Below are 17,434 nucleotides of genomic sequence, written 5' to 3' on the forward strand. Positions count from 1 at the left end.
TTTCCTTCTCTGCAAACACACACACACGCGCCTACCGTGGACGCCGCTCACTCACTCATCCCCCAGCCACTCAATCGCCCAATTTCTCTCACCCGCCTTCATCCACGCTCACTCTCCGATATGTACGCACAAGCAAATTCTCATAATCTCACAATCCCACAATCCCACTCGAGCCCATCATACTCTTCAGCACACTTTCTGACTATCCCACCCATCCCGCTCTGCTCATCTCCTCGCCCGTTCCAGTCAGATAGACGAGACTGTCATACCCACACTGCGCCCCCGCGCGGGCACTTCCTTATCCCGTTTCAAGCTTACAAGGTGACAAGAGCCGGACCGAAGTCCAGCCCAAAGTAGTCCACCTCAGAGCCAACATGTCATCAGTTGCACCAGTGCATCACCAGCGCGTCGACCGAGGGTTCGGATCTCGGGATTCCCAGAGGCTGACTGGCAGCCTGCCACGCCTATCAGACTATCTGCCAAGTGTCTTGCCTCTCTGCAAAGAAGCCCACTGGCAGGCATTCCTCAATTCCTTCCATGTGGCGCGGCGTCTCGTCGCGCTTGTTTCGCCTCCATGTCTTGAGTCGCCCATTCACTAACATCGTCTATCCTCGTCCAGTTTTCCTCGACCGAGGACCGGGACACCCTGCCAAGCCGGTCTCAGGACCGATACTCACAGGCCCGGTCTCACATCACCTCATCATTCCAACCCTTTCAGTGAAGCACTCATCCACACATCAGCCGCTGGCCCAGTATCCGCTCCAGCTCCCACGCTCCCAGCAGACAGCCCAAACCAACCCGTTGTTCGGGCTGGTCCCATCATTCAACGGCAGGTACCGACAAAACAACTCATCGCCTCAATCTTGATGAGGTGCAGAGTTTCACAAGTTCCTTATTCGTTCCGGGTCACGGTCGATTTGAGTTGTCATTCTAAGCCTGGGACTGGGTCAACTCAGCCGCCTCCTGTGTCTTGCCGTCGTCCCGCCTCAACTGCTGCGCCGTCTCATTACCTGTCTGAGCTGATGATTTTGTCGTGGGTCGATTACCGCGCAGCATATCACAAGTGTTTCTTTAGATAGCTTCGAATTGATTAAAACGCTCCTGTTGGCCGGGCCATCCTCATCGAATTATCTCATCTCCACACCTCGCTGAATCATCATCCACAATCATCAATATTCTCAAACCACTTCATCACAAATACTCTCGCGTCCACTTTCCAGCTTCCCGCTTTTTGACACTTCACTTGTCATTGGACGATCGGTCTCGCTCGGTTCCGCTCTCACATCTCACGCTAACCCATACCAATATTCACCATGTTGCGCTTCTTGTGCCTTCCCGGTGCCTACGGCAGCTCGGACGTGAGTACTCAGACCTATTGATGCCATCTTGGACGTATCACTAACATACACTAGAAATTCCAAGTTCAACTTGGTGAGTTCTCTCTCCTGCAGTCGAGCCACTATGGACTTGTCGTGAGCAGCTTCAATCTTGAGACTCTGCTACTAACACTTTGTTTTAGCTCCCATCTTGAAGGAGCTTACTGAGGATGGTACGGCGCAGTTCCACTTCATCCATGGACCTTGCAAGGCCGTTCCGCCTCCGGGATTTGAGGATTACTTCGGAGCTCCTCCCTACTACCGCTTTATCGAGCCCGATAGGGATGTTGAGAAGTCCCACAGCGACGATGTCCTTATGCGCATTCGTGACTTCCCCGACTGCGAGACCCCCGAGGACACGATGAGAGAGCTCATGAGAGAGGGTATCGCAACCACCCACCGCAGCACCGACAGAGCCATCAAGTTCCTTGCCGACATTGTCGCGAAGCGCGGCCCCTTTGACGGCATCATTGGCTACTCCGAGGGCGCCACCGTGGCATCCACCTTTATGCTTTACGAGCAGCGCCGCCTCAAGCGCTCCGGCATCAAGCCGGCGTTCAAGTACGGCATCTTCTTTGCTGGCTGGCCTCCGGTCGACCCCAAGACCCACGCCCTGGTCCTCTCCGACGAGAGCGAAGAGCGCATCGAGGCCCGCACCTTGCACATCAGTAAGTCAAACATTCGCATTGCTTCAATGCTGCTTATCCGGAGGAATGCTGATGATCCTCTTCCTTTCAGTCGGATCCTTGGATCCTTATGTCGATGGTTCTATGGCTCTGTACAACATGTGCGATCCTGACACTGCGTATCTCTTCGATCACGCCAAGGGCCACACCCTACCCCGTGACAAGGATACCATCAAGGAGCTTGGCGACATCATCCGTGAGACCCAGGCTGACATGCAAGAAGAGGGTCTTCTGTCGTAAGGATGGGGTTGTGTGGGGGAAGGGTGGTCCCAGTTGAGGGAATATCCCCGGATAATCAGCATCGATTGTCGTTTTTGGATTTTTGGTTTTTTTTTTTTTGGATTTATGGACGGGGCAAGGAGGTACAGCAAAGGGACTGGTTCCTTCCTCGTATCAGCATTAGAGATAGACGGGTGTTTGGCATGCCGCATATCCTGGAGCCTGCTGGAGTCGGGTATTATGGTTATTTGGGTTTTCTCGCATTGGTTTTTGGTTTTCCTGGCTTTATGGATTTTCAAATCATGTTTCTTGCCACCAACTCCTTCAAGGGGGTTTTGGATGGGTTAGTAGTTAACTAGGCCAGACGGGAGCAGCTAGAAATTCTAGATGGCGTTGCCAGAACATTTGACAGGAGTTCCCATCACGGGACCGTCAATATGTCAAATGTGACTGATAGACTGGCTAGAGCTTGAGGCGCATAAATGCATGATCCGGCGGAAACGACATCCGTAGAGTCTACAGTCTTGTTCTTTTGTCATGATGGGGTAGGGTGAGATAGGTAAGATATGGATCTGTCAACTAGCCTTTGGAGTGAAGATGTCAAATACTCCATGTGCCAGAAATACATATCGTGGATACACATGTTCCTAAACACAAACATGGGCAGAGAAAATGCGTTGGGCAAAAAATAAAAACGTTCCCTTCACGTGTATCCTCGGGATCGTATCCCCTGGCTTGCCTGCCTTCCGGCCGGCCAATCCATGCCGCTCATCTGCGAACCATCGACACCACTTCCCATGACTTGTAAAACAAAAGATGAAATCTCTCCATCAGATTGCCCTTCTAGGCATTGATCGTCAGAGATTGGCGACACATGGAGAGATTGAAAGGGTGATGAAGGGTAGGGATGGGTAAGGATGAGGAGGGGGGGTTGGGTGCAATACCTGTCTTGGATCGCAAAGCGTGCGTTTCCTGGCTTTGCCCCAGACCACTCTGGGACGAGCCGGAAGGTGATCCATCCTTCCGCACGGGCGATCCCAGATAGCCCCTCAACCTGCATATGCGGGTATGAGAAAATGGTACCCGTATCCCGTAGTTATTTCGCACTCTAAGCATTGCGCTTTGGATGTAAAGCTTTGACACGGAAAAAGTACGAGGTGAGCGAGAAGACGTACGGAAGTACCTGCGAAAAGAAGCGGCAAAACTGGAGCATCGCACCCAAGACAAAGAGAAGAGTCCCCAGCAAAAGAGAACAAGAACACATGCTCCCCGTTTCATCTTGACATCACACGGGTAGAGAGAAGAAACCACGTCCGTTCCCTTACTCGTTTCCGCTTTCCCCCCTCCAAGACCGATCTGAGCTTACCCTCACACACTCTCAGCCATCTTTGCCTCCATTCCTTCCATGGGCCTTCCTCTCCTACACGCTCTGCCCTCTGGGTCTGGGTTTCCCTTCCCTATTGAGTTCCACTTGGGCGTTTCTTACGTTGAATCATCAATTTAGACTTGTCTTTGCTGCCCAGGCGCCTCCCCTCTCAGCCCCAAGGCATCAACCACCTGCTCTCTCTCCAAGAAAGGCACCTACCTACTTTCTTTCTCTCTCTTCCGTCTCCAAATCCATCCCATCTATCCCACCAAGCAATCTCACAATCCTCGTCCCCAAACAACTCTCTCGGCGCTGGGTCGATTTCGCTGTTTCGAACCGCGATGCGGAATCAACACAGCCCTTCCATCACCCAGGTGGCCCGTTGACAACCTTAGTGGTTACATGTGCCGTTCCCTCCATTTCACAGCGATACCCCCCCATCCCCCGATTTCCCCTTTCCAAACCCTTGCCCTGTTCTCCCCCTTCCCCTCCCCTCCCCTCCTGCTCGAGTTTTGGCTGTGGTTTCTTCCAAAGTCCCATCTGCGATTTGGCAACTTTTCCAACCCCTGGATCCTGGCAAGTCGCCTGCTTGTTCTTTCTCAATTGTTACAAACTGCCGCGGGACGACAAAATACGCCACCTTCAAATCTCAGAGGCAGCACATTTTGGCATTTGACAAATCTTGCCTCGATTTTGGTATCGAACATCGCATAAGGACACGAACATTTAGTCAAAGTATACTGAATCTACCACTTAAGCAAGCCCCCTCCACACGCCGATCCCTGGTCAGTTACCACATGGCCCGGGCCTCCACATAGCTTGCAACCCAAACACCATCTGCCGCCGGACTCGGTACCCGATTGCCCATCCCGGTGTACTAGACCCACTCCACCACCCGAACCCACCATGGCCACGCCGGTCGGCGCCGCTGATGCGGCAGCTCCGGCTGCGGCCAACGGGGCCGCGGGAGCCCCCGCCAATCCCGGTTCCACCCCAGCGGAACCCAAGAAGCCCTGGTACAAGCTCAACGCCAAGACGTTGTTGACGATACGCAACTTTTTTGTATGTTCGATTGATTGCAGCGCCTGGTCGCCATCATGGTCTCGCTGTCCTGTTCTCTACTAATTCGCGCTACAGAAAATCTTCCACTATGGAACATTACTCGATAAGTTCATCATAGTAGGGTCCATCTTTGGTGCCATTGGTGCTGGCCTTACTATGCCGGTGATGAACATTGTCTTTGGTCAGTGCATCTTCCCACGCAGGACTATACCGGGTTACTAACATGTCTAGGACAACTCGTCGGCACCTTTACCGGGTTCTTCATGCAAGGGACATCAGAGACACAAGACGACTTTGAGAAGGCAGTCAACCAAGGAGTGTAAGTCTCCAACATGCATCTGAATTTGGCTTCATGTGACTGATACTTGAACAGATTATACATCGTCTATCTCTTCATCGCCAGACTCATCCTGACGTACCTCTCCAATGTGAGTACTACAATTACAGGGACTTTGCGTCAACTAACACACGACTAGCTCGGCTTCCGCATGACGAGTCTTCGCATCTCAGCGAAGATCCGCTTGCATTATCTGCGATGCCTGTTCGGTCTCCCAATCTCAATGCTGGACATGCTGGCGCCTGGTCAGACAGCCGCCATCATCACCATCACGGCCAGCATTTTGCAGCTGGGTATTTCCGAGAAGATGGGACAGTTCTTCTCCAGTCTTGCTGTCGTTATCGCTGGTTTCACCATTGCCTTCGCCTACAACTGGCTTCTCACGCTCACGACGAGCTCCGGACTGGTTTTCATCGCCATCGTCTACGCCATCACCACGCCGCCAATCATCAAGAGGCTGAAGGATGTCCAGGACATGGATATTCAGGCCGCCTCCGTCGCGACCGAGGCGTTCAGCTCAATTCGAATGCTCGCTGCGTGTGGCGCCGAGTTCAAGCTACTTGCGAAGTACGGACTCTTGGCGGATCAATCAAGGAAGAGGGGTGCTGGCATGGCTTGGCTCATTGCTATTCAGCAAGGATTAAGTGAGTTGCCACGACTTCGTTGATAGAGTTGCTCCATGCTAACATTTCAAAGTTTTTTTCGCCATCTACGCGTAAGGATTTGATCCAGCGGACATTTCAGCTCGTCAGCTAACTCTTTTTAGAACCTTTGCCCTGTCATTTTGGTACGCTTTCCAGATGTACACCATGATGGCTCTGACGACTCCCACATCCTTGATCGTGTAAGTAAACTCATCCCTCAGGATCAACCTCGATCAGCTCATCCGAAATATAGTGTTCTGCTTTGCATCATGATGATGGCATCCTCCTTAGGTCAGATTACCGCGCCACTTCAGTCGGCATCGCAGGCCGCCGATGCCAACGCCATCTTCCACACCATCATCGACGCTCCCAAGGCCACGTACGGGACGCTCAAGGCGCCCGAAGTCTCAGCCGCCGAAGATATTGTCTTCCAGGCTGTCAACTTCGTGTACCCTAAGCGTCCCGATGTCAAGATTCTGGACAACCTGTTCCTCAAGTTCCCAGCCGGTAAAGTCACTGCTATTGTGGGTCCCTCGGGGTCCGGAAAGAGTACAATCGTCGGAATCTTGGAGAGATGGTACGAATTCAATGGTGACATGCAAACCAACCAGCTGGTAAGTTATCTCCCGCTTGTAGTTCAACTCTTGCGACGTTGATTGACATCATTGCTAGGTTCTCTGGCTCCGCAACGGTATCATCAGTGTCGGCGGCCGGTTACTGAGCGAGATCGATCCCAAGTGGTGGCGTAGCCAAATCGGCTTGGTCCAGCAAGACAACGCCCTCTTCAACACCACCATTTTCAAGAATGTCGAATACGGTCTCATCGGAACAGAGTGGGAGCACAAGTCCCAGGCAGTCAAGGCAAGGTTGATCGAGGAGGCATGCAAGGATGCCTACGCCGACGAATTCATCTCACGCTTGCCCGAGGTACAGCTTTCCGAATGGCCCTCGCATGAGATTTTCAGGATGCTAACACACCCCAGGGATACCAAACCGAAGTCGGCGATGCCGGTATTAAGCTTAGTGGTGGCCAGCGCCAGCGTCTCGCAATTGCCCGTGCCATCGTCAAACAGCCCAAGATCCTCATCCTCGACGAGGCCACCTCCGCCATCGATGTCCGCAGCGAACAAATCGTGCAGGCCGCTCTCGACCGCGCATGTAAGGGACGCACAACCATCATTATTGCCCATCGCCTCGGAACCATCAAAAAGGCCGACAGCATCATCCTTCTTCGCAAGGGCCAGGTCGTCCAACAGGGTACGCACGAGGAGCTCATGGCCCAAGTCGACGGTCCCTATTTCCTGCTGGCCACTGCACAGAAGCTTGACATGGGAGTCGAGGAGGAAGAGGACGTTCTGTTTGGCGACCTCAGCTGGAGACGGCCTGAGCCTGAGCGTCTTTCTGTTCACAAGTCGCTTCAGGGTGGTAGCAGTACCGGCGATCTCACTGAGAAGCGACCCAGCAGCGAGGGTACTTCCACTGGCATGCTCCAGCATCTTCACGAGATCAATGGTTCCGATGAGGAACTCGAGCGCATCGAAGCCGGTAGCTTGAGGGTTGTCAAGGAGCCGAGAGGATGCTTGGGTCGATGGAAGGCTTTCCACATGTTCGGAAGTTTTGGTCAGTTGCTCGGTGAGCAGAAGAAGAGATGGAAGACCTACATCATCATCGCGTTTGCAGCACTCGGTGCTGGAGGTAAGCACCCTTCCAAACCCATTCCCCACCGTCCGGCTAGAGTCGAGTTCCTGACATTATCTACAGCGAGTACACCCGTCCAAGCCTACCTGTTTGCGGTTCTGGTCTCACTATTCTCATACTGGGGCAACTTCCTGAGGGTCATCGCCAACCATTGGTGTGAAATGTTCATGTACCTTGCCACGGGCGTGGGAATCAGTCATTTCCTGCTTGGCTGGGCTACCACCACCATCGGATTCGTAAGTTGCTTGTTCGTTCTTATTGAAACTTGTCTAACAATGCACCAGGGTATCGTCCGCGTATACCGCAAGGAGTACTTCCGCAACATCATCTACAAGCCTTCATCATTCTTCGATGCCGAGGGCAACTCCGCCGGTTCCCTGACCGCCCGCCTCGCCACCGATCCCACCATGCTCCAGCAGCTGCTGGGAACAAACATGGCCTTCGTTCTCATCTCGCTCTTCAACGTCATCGGCTGCGTCGTCGTCGGTCTCGTCTTTGGCTGGAAGCTGACCCTCGTCGCCCTCGGCACATCCATGCCTATTATTGTGGCAGCCATGTTCTACCGTGTGAGGCATGAGACCAGCTTTGAGACTGCCAATAATGCTGTCTTCGCCGAGAGCGCCAAGTTTGCGTCTGAGAGTATCAGCGCGATTCGCACCGTTTCTAGTCTTACGATGGAGGAAGGAATCTGCGACCGCTACGATACGTTGCTCAGTGATCATATCAAGGACGCTTTCCGCAAATCTCGCTTTTCTGTCATGGTCTTTTCTTTCAGCGATAGTATTTCGTTGCTCTGCATGGCTTTCGTGCTTTGGTAAGTGACACTAGATACGATTTCCGACATTTGACACTGACTCCTTCTAGGTACGGTGGCAAGCTGCTTTCTAGGCACGAGTACACGCCCTTCCAGTACAGTGAGTATCGACGACCTAACATGGTCGACTATTTACTGACAGTCCACAGTGGTCGTCTACATTGCAGTAGTTCAAGGTGGCATGAGCGCCGGTCAATGGCTCAGCTTTGGTCCCAGTACGTCCCCCGCTACTTTCCAGGCATGAACGCACCTGACAGTCAAATAGACATCGCAAAAGCAAAGACCGCAGCCGACCGCATTCTAGCTCTCCGCGAGAACGAAGACGACGACAACCAACCCCAAAAGGGCGTCAGCGACATCGTCCCTTACGAAGTCCACTACGAAAAGGGCGTCGAGATCGAATTCAAGGATGTCTGGTTCAGCTACCCCACCAGAACGCTCCCCGTCCTCAAGGGCCTAGACCTGAGAATCGAGCGAGGCCAGTTCGCCGCCATCGTCGGTCCCTCGGGCTCCGGCAAGACAACAATCATCTCCCTCCTCGAGCGCTTCTACACCCTCCAGGCCGGCGGCGAGATCCTCTACAACGGACACGACATCAAGACGCTGGACCTCGTAAACTACCGCAAGAACATCTCGCTCGTCTCCCAGGAGCCCAATCTCTTCACTGGTTCGATTCGTGAGAACATCTTGCTCGGTATTGAGGATGAAGATGCTGTGTCGGACGAGGCTGTCCACGCCGCGGCGCGCGACGCAGGTATCCACGACTTCATCATCTCGTTACCCGAGGGCTACAACACCCAGGTCGGCAACGCGGGCGTGACACTCTCCGGAGGCCAGAAGCAGCGTGTATCTATCGCGAGAGCGCTCATCCGTCGGCCGTCACTGTTGTTGCTCGACGAGGCGACGAGTGCGCTCGACAGCGAGACGGAACGCGGCGTCCAGGCCGTGTTTGACGCCACCAAGGGTAGCCGGACGATGATCATGGTCGCTCACAGGCTTGCGACTGTGCAGAATGCCGATGTCATCTTCGTCATGCAGGACGGTAAAGTCGTTGAGCGGGGTGATCACGCGAGTTTGATTGCCGAGAAGGGCATTTACTTCCAGATGGTCAGTCTTCTCCCTGTTTCCCTGCTCCACCGAAGCCACTGCACGGCAGTCTCTGGTATTCCCAAAGGCCCTTGAACATCGACTAACTTTCAATAGTGTCAATCACAAGCATTGGATAAATAAAATCCAAAGTATTCACTCTCTCTATCTAGGGTTTAGACAAACAAGAGGGGGAATGTGGTAAAGGCGTCAGAGAAAGATTGTGTACAACTAACATCAATACCACGGGGTCTTTTTTGCGAATTACTTCATCACAAAGTGCATCTTCACCACTTACTTGTTTTACTCTCAATGTCATTAACTTTGTATGCTATCTCGTTTGCATTTTAGATATAGCTTTATTAAAGTTTGGAAAATTTCTCTATTCAATACGATGATTGATCATTTCGAGTCGCGGTCATGGGATAGTAAGCATCCACCACACTCCCCCGACGCCTCAATCAGGTCTTTGCAACTTCAACCCGTAAGCATCGGGTCACTGAGCAGTCCTCACATGTCACCAGAATAACAACCTCAGTAATGAAAACGTTCAACGCTTTTTCATATTTCAATTCTATTTTACACATTCTTCTAGAAACTGTAACTTTTCCCCATTGAAGCCCTTTTTCTTCTTTTCTCGGTGTCCGGGGGCCTCTGGAATCTGGGTTCTGGGTTCCCAGGCGTCAACACACAAACACAAATCGCATAACATGGACATTGAAAGAACAACACACAACATAACACCCCTCGGATACAACCGTAGACCCAGGAAACGTCGGATCCACGGCTTGTGACGGACACGGGGCGCGCCAAGTTCGCCAAGCACCCATCGTTCTCGTCGTTGTGGTCGTCGAGCGACCAAAAAGACAGACTCACAGGAACGCCCGTTCATCCCATTGTCGGTGGCCGACGGGAAACAGAACCCGGAGATGAGATACATTACATATACCTCGTCATAAAAACATCCGAACCCAAAACACACAACGAACCACGTCAAAACGTAGGGGCGACCCTTTCTTCGCTCTGCTCCATCACGCTCCTGAGCTTCAGCGCCCGGAGGGAGCTCGTGGATCTCTGCGGCACATGGCCAGCCGCTGCCCTACTGCCCCCCATGGCTCCAGCGCTGCCCATGCTCATGGTAGATCTCGAGCGTACTAGCCCGCCGCCCATGGCCTGGTGGTGATGGCTGGTTGAAGACATGGCAGCGGAGCCGCTGCGAGGTCTGGTGTTGAGACGGCTCATCATGGAGCTCAGGGCGCTTTGCGCGTCGACGGGATGATTGAGTGGCGGAGAGTGAGAGCCGATTACAGGGTAAGGAGCGGGTGAATTGGGACCCGAGGGTGGTCCTCCTCGGGTGAGCGATGCGCCACGAGGCCGATTCAGCTTGGATAGCAGCATCTCCGCTGTGGGCTTCCCGTGTGGTTGTTGACTAATACCATATGGGTGGTTGAATCGCGTTGGTGAGCGACTTGAGCCGCGGCTCGATGGTGGCGTCGGAAGTACCCTGTTCCCGTTGCCGTTGTTGCCATGCTTCCCGGAGAGCCTCAGGGCGTGTTCCGGGCCCAGACCTAGACCCAACATGGCGTCGCCTGCCATCTCTGGCGGTGAAAGCGGACCGCCGTGCTGGGACATCTCGAGCAGTGCGGCCCTCTGGATGTCCTCAAAGTTCATAGCAACAGCTGGCATCTTACTCAGCCTGCGGATGGCACGGCTATTCTTCTCAACGAAACTGTTCATGGCCCGCAGCGCGCCTGCGTTTTCGCGACTCGCGACCGCGCTGACATCGCCTGTGCTGCGACCTCGGGCCTGGTGCACAGCGTTGAGGGTCAGAGGCTGCTGCTGCTGCCCGTGGTAAGCAGGGGATGAGGCGTCATGGCCGCCTCCAGCATGTAAGCTGGACTGCACCTGCGCCATGACCCGGTCAAAGTCAATGTTCTGATTCGGGTTTGCTCTTGACATGTAATACGGCGCCGAGGTCGGCTGCTCCAGCATGCTCGGGTTGAGTTCCGCTTTGGTGGCGAGCACAAAGAGGCTTCCGTCGCGGATGCGGCGGCGGACGAGGGCCCAGCGGGTCCGGGCCGGGTTCTGTTCGAGCTTGGGCTGGTAGACGGAGCAGCGGGCAAGCTGGGCGTAGAAGACCTCGAGGTGACGGGCCATACGCTCGAGAACCTGGAGGAGGAACGTGGAAAGGGCAGTGAGGCGGGTGTTCTCAACATCAGGATCGGACGAGTCATTGATAGAGGTTGCGATGCTATCAAAAGCGTCCATGCCGGTGCATGCCTCCTGGCGGAGGTCTTCAAGAAGGGCAATATCGAGCTCGACGCTACGGGCGGCGTAGGCAAAGACACCGCGTTCTTGGAAGCGAAGTGAGGCGTCAGCGTCGCACACGAATTGACCGACGAGGGCGACCTCTTTGGTGCAGTGCGCCGCGTCTCCGCTTGTCTTTGAGCGCGCCACGGTGCCCAAGACGTCGGGTAGCTTTGTGTCAGCGGCCGGGCCATTGGCACTGGCGACACCGAACGATAATTTGAGGACGAGCTCTTGGAGCTTGTGGCCGAATAGAGCCGAGAAGCCGCCTTGAAGCAATCGACTCTGGTAACCATAAAACGTACGGACAGCAATAATGTTGGGCAGACTCTCGCGCAGCCAGATGTTGTTGCTTCCTGCAGGATCATGTGACGAGTTAGACTCGAGGGATGCGCCCATGATCTCGTACATCTCAAACTGATGGGCTACCAGAGTTTCAACGGTGGATCGGAGGTATGCCGACCAGAGATCGTGCAAAGCGGAGATCTCATCACTGCCGTAGTCAGGCTTGGGGGTCAAGTGCCCAACAAAGTATTTCGTCAAGAGACTAGAGACTTCAGGGTTGTTGGTGTGGGCGAGATTGTCGAATGACTTGGAACAGTCAACACCCGCGTTGGACTTGATGATGAGCGTTCCGCCGGGGTGCATGGGGCAGAAGTCGGTGACATCGTAGACACTGCCGTGTACCCCGATCCACATGCGAGAACCGGGGCGGTGACCTGTGTGCTTTGCCAATTCCGACAAGGGTATCGTCGGCAGGTTGCACGGCAGGGGCTTGGGCGTCATGAAAACATCGAGCATGAAGCGTCTCTCTGCAAAGGCCTTGTCGATAATCAGGTCGACTCCCTTTTCTGTGGCTGTTCTGTAGGTGTAAATTGCCTTCCTGATTCCATTCATAACGGAATCGAACACGGAGACGGAACCACAGACGTAGAGATAGCCGCCGAGACCTCCCTGCTTCTTAGACATGACAAGGTCGCAGACCTGCAGACCCTGCTCGACAATCAATGTGTCGATATAGCGAGGGGGGATGTGCTTCTCCACTAGATCTTGGCCCTCGTAAGCGAGACCACGAGAGTCCCGCGAGAAGGCGACGTGGACTTCCATGAAGTCTGCGTTGACGTACTGTCGCAGCTCCTCCTCGAAACAGAACTTTTCACGGTTCTGGACACCGAGGTAAAGAAGGTTCTTGCCACCAGACAGGCCGCTCTGTGTAAGACGAGCCTGCCAGAAACTGCGGAAGGGTGCGATGCCGCTCCCGCCGGCGAAGAAAGCACAGGGTGCCATGGGGTCAAGCGGGAGGTGGAAGGCTGCTGGGCGGGAGACGCCAATGAGGATCTCGTCGTCTGAGTCAATGTCGCCCATCTCAACAAGCGGATTCAGGAATCCACTGGAGACACCAGCGCGGGAAATTTCCTTGCCTCTGGAAAAGGTAGAGCACAGCTTGTACTCCGAACGGGACACCGCGAGGTCAACGGTCTCTGGCAGGAGTTCTTCCGTGTAGCTTGCGATAGAATAGGTGCGGGGGACTTCGAGGGGAACGAGATCCGCAAGCCATGCGAGATTGTCAAGGTTGAACACTCTATCCCAGATTTGTGGAGGCGTGTCCGTGACGGCGTCCTGCAAGAGGTCGCCCAAAGAGCCTCTGACGGGCCACTCATCCGTGCTGAGGACCTGCAAGACGGTGTTGGAGGATGCATGCAGCATACCATGAATCTTGAGGGCCATATTCTTGGTGATTGGGGCAAGGTGACCACGTCGTAGGATGTCGCCGACTGTCAGCTTGGGTGTTGCGGTTCTCCTGACAGACCCGAGATGCATCTCGAAGCGAGCCCAGATTCCGCTGACGTCGACTGGAGTATCGATGTGCTCTTCCAAGCCCAAAGCGGCGATGACTTTGGCGCACTCCTCCCACCCGTTCAAGGGCATCACGGCCAGGCGATCACCTGGTGCGAAGGTGATGCCAGTCTCCCGGATATCGAGCGTGACCATTGCGATTGAGCGTGAGGGATCAGAATCCACAAATGACCTGTTCAATACGCGGGTGACGTAGCGGCATTCTTCGAAAGTGCCGCGCATTTGGTGCGGCTCGATTGCCAGTTTGCCTCGATAGGGCTCGAGACGCTCCTTCATTGCCTCTGAGAACTGGCGATGGGTTTCTTCCCAAGGGCGTTCGCCGTCTGATGCACCCGATGCACCGTTGGTCTCAGTTCGGCCAGTCTTGGCTGCGACTTCGAGGATGCCGAAGACTTTGTAGCGGTGCACTCCCATGAAGCCACGTTCACCAGTATAGGCTTCAACGATACCATCGAGAACGCCCATAAGACGCGGGTCGCCTGACTTTTGGACGTATTCAGGGATGCGGTAGTGGTACTCGATAGCCGCAATGAAGGCGCGGAGGTTGGCCGGGAACCAAGCACGGAGGTGAACACCCTCGGCACCCAGGAAAGAGGTGTAGCTGCGAACAGGGTCAGTGACTGGTTATCAAAGCCCAAAGGTAATGCTCGACTTACTTATTTCTGCCCAAGAAAGCATCCATGACCAAGTAGGGCGGGAACTGCAGGCCTGAGGAGGCGGGGCATCGCTTTGAGAGAGGAGCGGAGAACTTGGCCCAGCGGACCCATTGCTGGACAGGCACGTAGTTTTCACCGGCGTTGGGATTTGTTGAAATGGAGTGGAAGGCGTTGGGCATGCGCTCGAGGATCTCTTTTAGGCGGATCATCTCGTGGAGGAGGCCTTCGTTATTGCGGTTCATGACATGTTCTTGGCATGCTGCGATAGCGTCGGGCCCGTGTTGGAAGGAAGCTTACCGACCAAGTTAGCAACGAAGTACCAAATGATGAGGAATAATGCCAGAAGACGTAACACCACTAACCTGAAGTCTCTGCAACACCCTTGAGGAAGGCTACTTCGGCGCGCTCACCGAACATGGGCCATCTAAGCTCCATGTTGTCGAAACGAGCGACGTAGGGGTATGTCGATGTGACGTCCTTGATCTTCAGGTTGTATGAAGATTGGTCGACAAACGTCAGGTGAGGGAGTGTCCGGCCCATCCGGCGGGATACTTGGAAGTAGGGCAGAGCAATGCTGAGAGGTATGCCGACGAGCTCCTCTCCCAAGTAGTCGCCCATCTTGCAGTTCAGCTTCAACTTTGTGGGGTTCATCGATGCATTCACCCCGTCGTGACCGTCGTACTTCTGCTCAAAGCGATAGATGGAGCAGAGCATGCCGAGCGAGACAAGGGCAGCCCAAAGAGCCTGATCGGGAATGACATCTGCCGTGCCCTCGATGACAGGTGCAGCAGCGATTGACTCTCTGACTCGGCCGCGGGAAACGCACCCGGGCATGCGTTCGGCAAGGTCGATCCAGACGCGGCCTGGTGATCTAGCTAGAGCGCCGGCCGCCTCGTCGTAGTCTGGTGGGCAGAAGCCATGTTCTATGCTGAGAAAGCCGTCTTTCCAACCTGTCTGAGTACCGATTTCCTCTGCTCTTAGCATCACCTGCCTGGCTGGCGCTCCGAGTGCGACTGCCAACAGATCTGCCTCGTTGACGTTGAAGGCATCCAACTCTGCTTGTGATTTGACTGAATCGATCTCTTGCTGTGATGGGTATTGGGAATAGAGAACATGGTTGATGGATTTCCGCTCTCTGCGAAAGTCAAGTCAGTTGGCTGGGGAAGATGAGTAGCAACACCTAAGCATACCTCATTCGGAGCCACTCCTCTGCATCAACTCCTCGAGGGATCTGGCATGATATTAGTATGTTCGAGCGTATGAGGAAGGTTGTTCAAGGCTTACATCGAATGCTGTGTGAATATCGCCAGGCTGGGAGAACCCCGAGAACGAACATCCTCGTGGGCCCACACGACTGCTTGATCTACTCTGCCTTCCTGATTTGTTGGCGCCGACTGGGCAAACACCTCCTCCTACTGAGCCCGAGACGGGGCATGATCTCTCTGAAAAGGCCATCTCGATGTAAGTGTGCTGGACCTGTGAGGTAGTATAGACAAGGCAGATCCGACAACAGGCAGTGTGAATAAGAATTAGACGTGTAGTTGAATATGGCCGCCAGGGCAGGGGAAAATTACAACCGCCAGGGCAAAGAATGAAAATGGCCTCAAGCCTACAGATCCAAAAACAAGAGAACAAAGTTGGTTGGAGAAACAGAGCAGACGGACGAAGCCTGCTTCCTTGGGCATCATGGCTTCCCTAAAAGGGACGCCTCAAAAGACTAACACCATCGTTGCCATCGATGTCGTTGTGGGGCGCCATGTAGGAGAGTAGTAGAGAGCGGTTGGGCCCCTGCATACCGTCCCATGGGCAAACAAAATAGTACCCGCAGACCAGGGTCACTAGACGGGAGGTCTCCGCGGTCGTTTGAACTCTGATTCACAGCCGTCAGGAGCTCGTGGACCAATGAGCAGAGGAGTCGACGGGCCCGCCAGGAGACGTGACCGTGTAATGAGCAGCGGCTCAACTCCACGAGGCCCAAACACGCTAGCAGCCACGTCTTAGGATGACTTGACGCCATCCCAACTCCCAAGTTTGGGCTTGACCTTTTCCTCCAGTCTGGATGCTTGGGTGTCATGGGTCTATGAGGATGCCAAGACGACTGACATGCTGCAAGACACTGGATTCGCCGGGATCATCATGCGTCCTTGGGGCCATCGCTGATCTTATGCGGCAGTCGAGCAGAATGAGGGAAGATGTGTCGTCGCGGGCGTGCGGCCATTACGTCTCGTAGTGTGATTCTCAGCCCACTTGGGCACTTGGCCTACGGATACACGTGTATGTTCTGGGGGTTTGATGACTCCCGGGAATTTTTCAATCCACATGGATCCGAATGCCACGAGGTAAATTGATTGATGTTTGTTCTTGGAGACAAATAGGGTTGAGGATCTCAACGAGGTGAGGTGCGAAAAAGGGCAAATGACCGGGGGTTGCAAAGGAAATAGCCTCAGCTGGCAGGAGCCGGTAACGTCCATGTGGGCCATGGGGACTAGTGCTTTCGGCCAATCAGCCGCCGTTAATCCGTCACATATGGTTCAATTCCCAGAACTCTGTCTCTGGAAGGAAGGACCTACACCGTAGTACTATGGGCCTGTGGCACCATGTCTCCTTCCCCGATCTGCCAGGATCCACAATTGTTCTTTTTCTGAATCTACGGGATGGTGGGGGGGTTTGAGAGCTTGGCAACTGGTACCTTGCATCAGTTGCAACCTTCGAGACGCCATCGCGCTCCAAGACTTTCCAAAGGGACAAGGTACCGCGGCATATAGCCAATTATACACAGGCAACGGAAAGAAGCTCAGACGCTACCGTTGCGCTCTTCTTCTCTTCAAACCTTGATCAGAGCTGTTATTCGATGGGTCCAACACTCTTCTCTCACCTTTTCGAGTCTCCCACAGAGGCAAACTTGGACTCTGATGGGCAGAAAACTTCCGCCCCCCACACGGCTCCTTTCCCCATTGATCTCCTCCGCTCTCACGGAGTTATAGTCCCAGACAAGTGACAGCATGGGACCAAGCCCGACAACTCCCTTGTCACACTTGACGCCGCCCTTGGCCTTTCCTCGGGAGATTGCCAAGGATGTACCAGTTTTCCCACCATGCCTCTTGAGCCTTCGCCTCAATTCCTCCTCTCTCAGGCTCTCGTCGGGTCGGCTGAAATCTCCATAGACTGGAGTGATGGACGGCCAGGAGCCCAGGACCTTTCACGATGACGCGCGTTCCAGAACTTCAGGACGTCGACCGTCACCTCTTGGCAGTCCGAGCATGGCATAACATGGCCCGCTTTCCAACCAGCCACACGTTTCTGCCATACTCAACCAGAGTCAGGGA

The 17,434-nt window shown here is 54.2% G+C and overlaps 4 protein-coding genes across 4 annotated transcripts; 3 read left to right on the top strand and 1 right to left on the bottom strand.

Annotated features, from left to right (window-relative positions):
* Positions 1–1,313: 1,313 nt before the first annotated feature.
* BDP55DRAFT_726252 (serine hydrolase FSH) lies at positions 1,314–2,302 on the top strand (the record flags this gene model as incomplete). The annotated part of the gene is made up of 4 exons (XM_060579123.1): positions 1,314–1,358; positions 1,413–1,431; positions 1,520–2,044; positions 2,115–2,302. The coding sequence occupies 4 exons, from the start codon at positions 1,314–1,316 to the stop codon at positions 2,300–2,302; spliced, it is 777 nt and encodes a 258-aa protein (XP_060432591.1).
* Positions 2,303–2,424: 122 nt separating this feature from the next.
* Positions 2,425–2,650, top strand: BDP55DRAFT_655545 (uncharacterized protein). The gene has a single exon (XM_060574323.1). The coding sequence runs from the start codon at positions 2,485–2,487 to the stop codon at positions 2,638–2,640; it is 156 nt and encodes a 51-aa protein (XP_060432592.1). The 5' UTR covers positions 2,425–2,484; the 3' UTR covers positions 2,641–2,650.
* Positions 2,651–4,553: 1,903 nt separating this feature from the next.
* On the top strand, positions 4,554–9,432 carry BDP55DRAFT_547319 (ABC transporter; the record flags this gene model as incomplete). The annotated part of the gene is made up of 16 exons (XM_060568729.1): positions 4,554–4,709; positions 4,785–4,890; positions 4,941–5,028; positions 5,083–5,137; positions 5,186–5,690; positions 5,743–5,761; positions 5,813–5,890; positions 5,944–6,304; positions 6,363–6,617; positions 6,674–7,385; positions 7,452–7,624; positions 7,673–8,202; positions 8,253–8,302; positions 8,352–8,417; positions 8,468–9,309; positions 9,406–9,432. The coding sequence occupies 16 exons, from the start codon at positions 4,554–4,556 to the stop codon at positions 9,430–9,432; spliced, it is 4,023 nt and encodes a 1,340-aa protein (XP_060432593.1).
* Positions 9,433–10,181: 749 nt separating this feature from the next.
* On the bottom strand, positions 10,182–15,866 carry BDP55DRAFT_737222 (cytochrome b5-like Heme/Steroid binding domain-containing protein; the record flags this gene model as incomplete). The annotated part of the gene is made up of 6 exons (XM_060580371.1): positions 10,182–14,053; positions 14,109–14,400; positions 14,471–15,243; positions 15,299–15,339; positions 15,393–15,584; positions 15,831–15,866. The coding sequence occupies 6 exons, from the start codon at positions 15,864–15,866 to the stop codon at positions 10,282–10,284; spliced, it is 5,106 nt and encodes a 1,701-aa protein (XP_060432594.1). The 3' UTR covers positions 10,182–10,281.
* Positions 15,867–17,434: the final 1,568 nt, after the last annotated feature.

The sequence above is a fragment of the Colletotrichum godetiae genome (assembly GCF_030913485.1).
Source record: "Colletotrichum godetiae strain CBS 193.32 chromosome Unknown BDP55scaffold_10, whole genome shotgun sequence".
NCBI classification, from domain to species: domain Eukaryota; kingdom Fungi; phylum Ascomycota; class Sordariomycetes; order Glomerellales; family Glomerellaceae; genus Colletotrichum; species Colletotrichum godetiae.

Excerpts from the sequence above, each read along its gene's own strand:
- BDP55DRAFT_655545 (XM_060574323.1), top strand. The coding sequence starts at position 2,485 with ATGCCGCATATCCTGGAGCCTGCTGGAGTCGGGTATTATGGTTATTTG.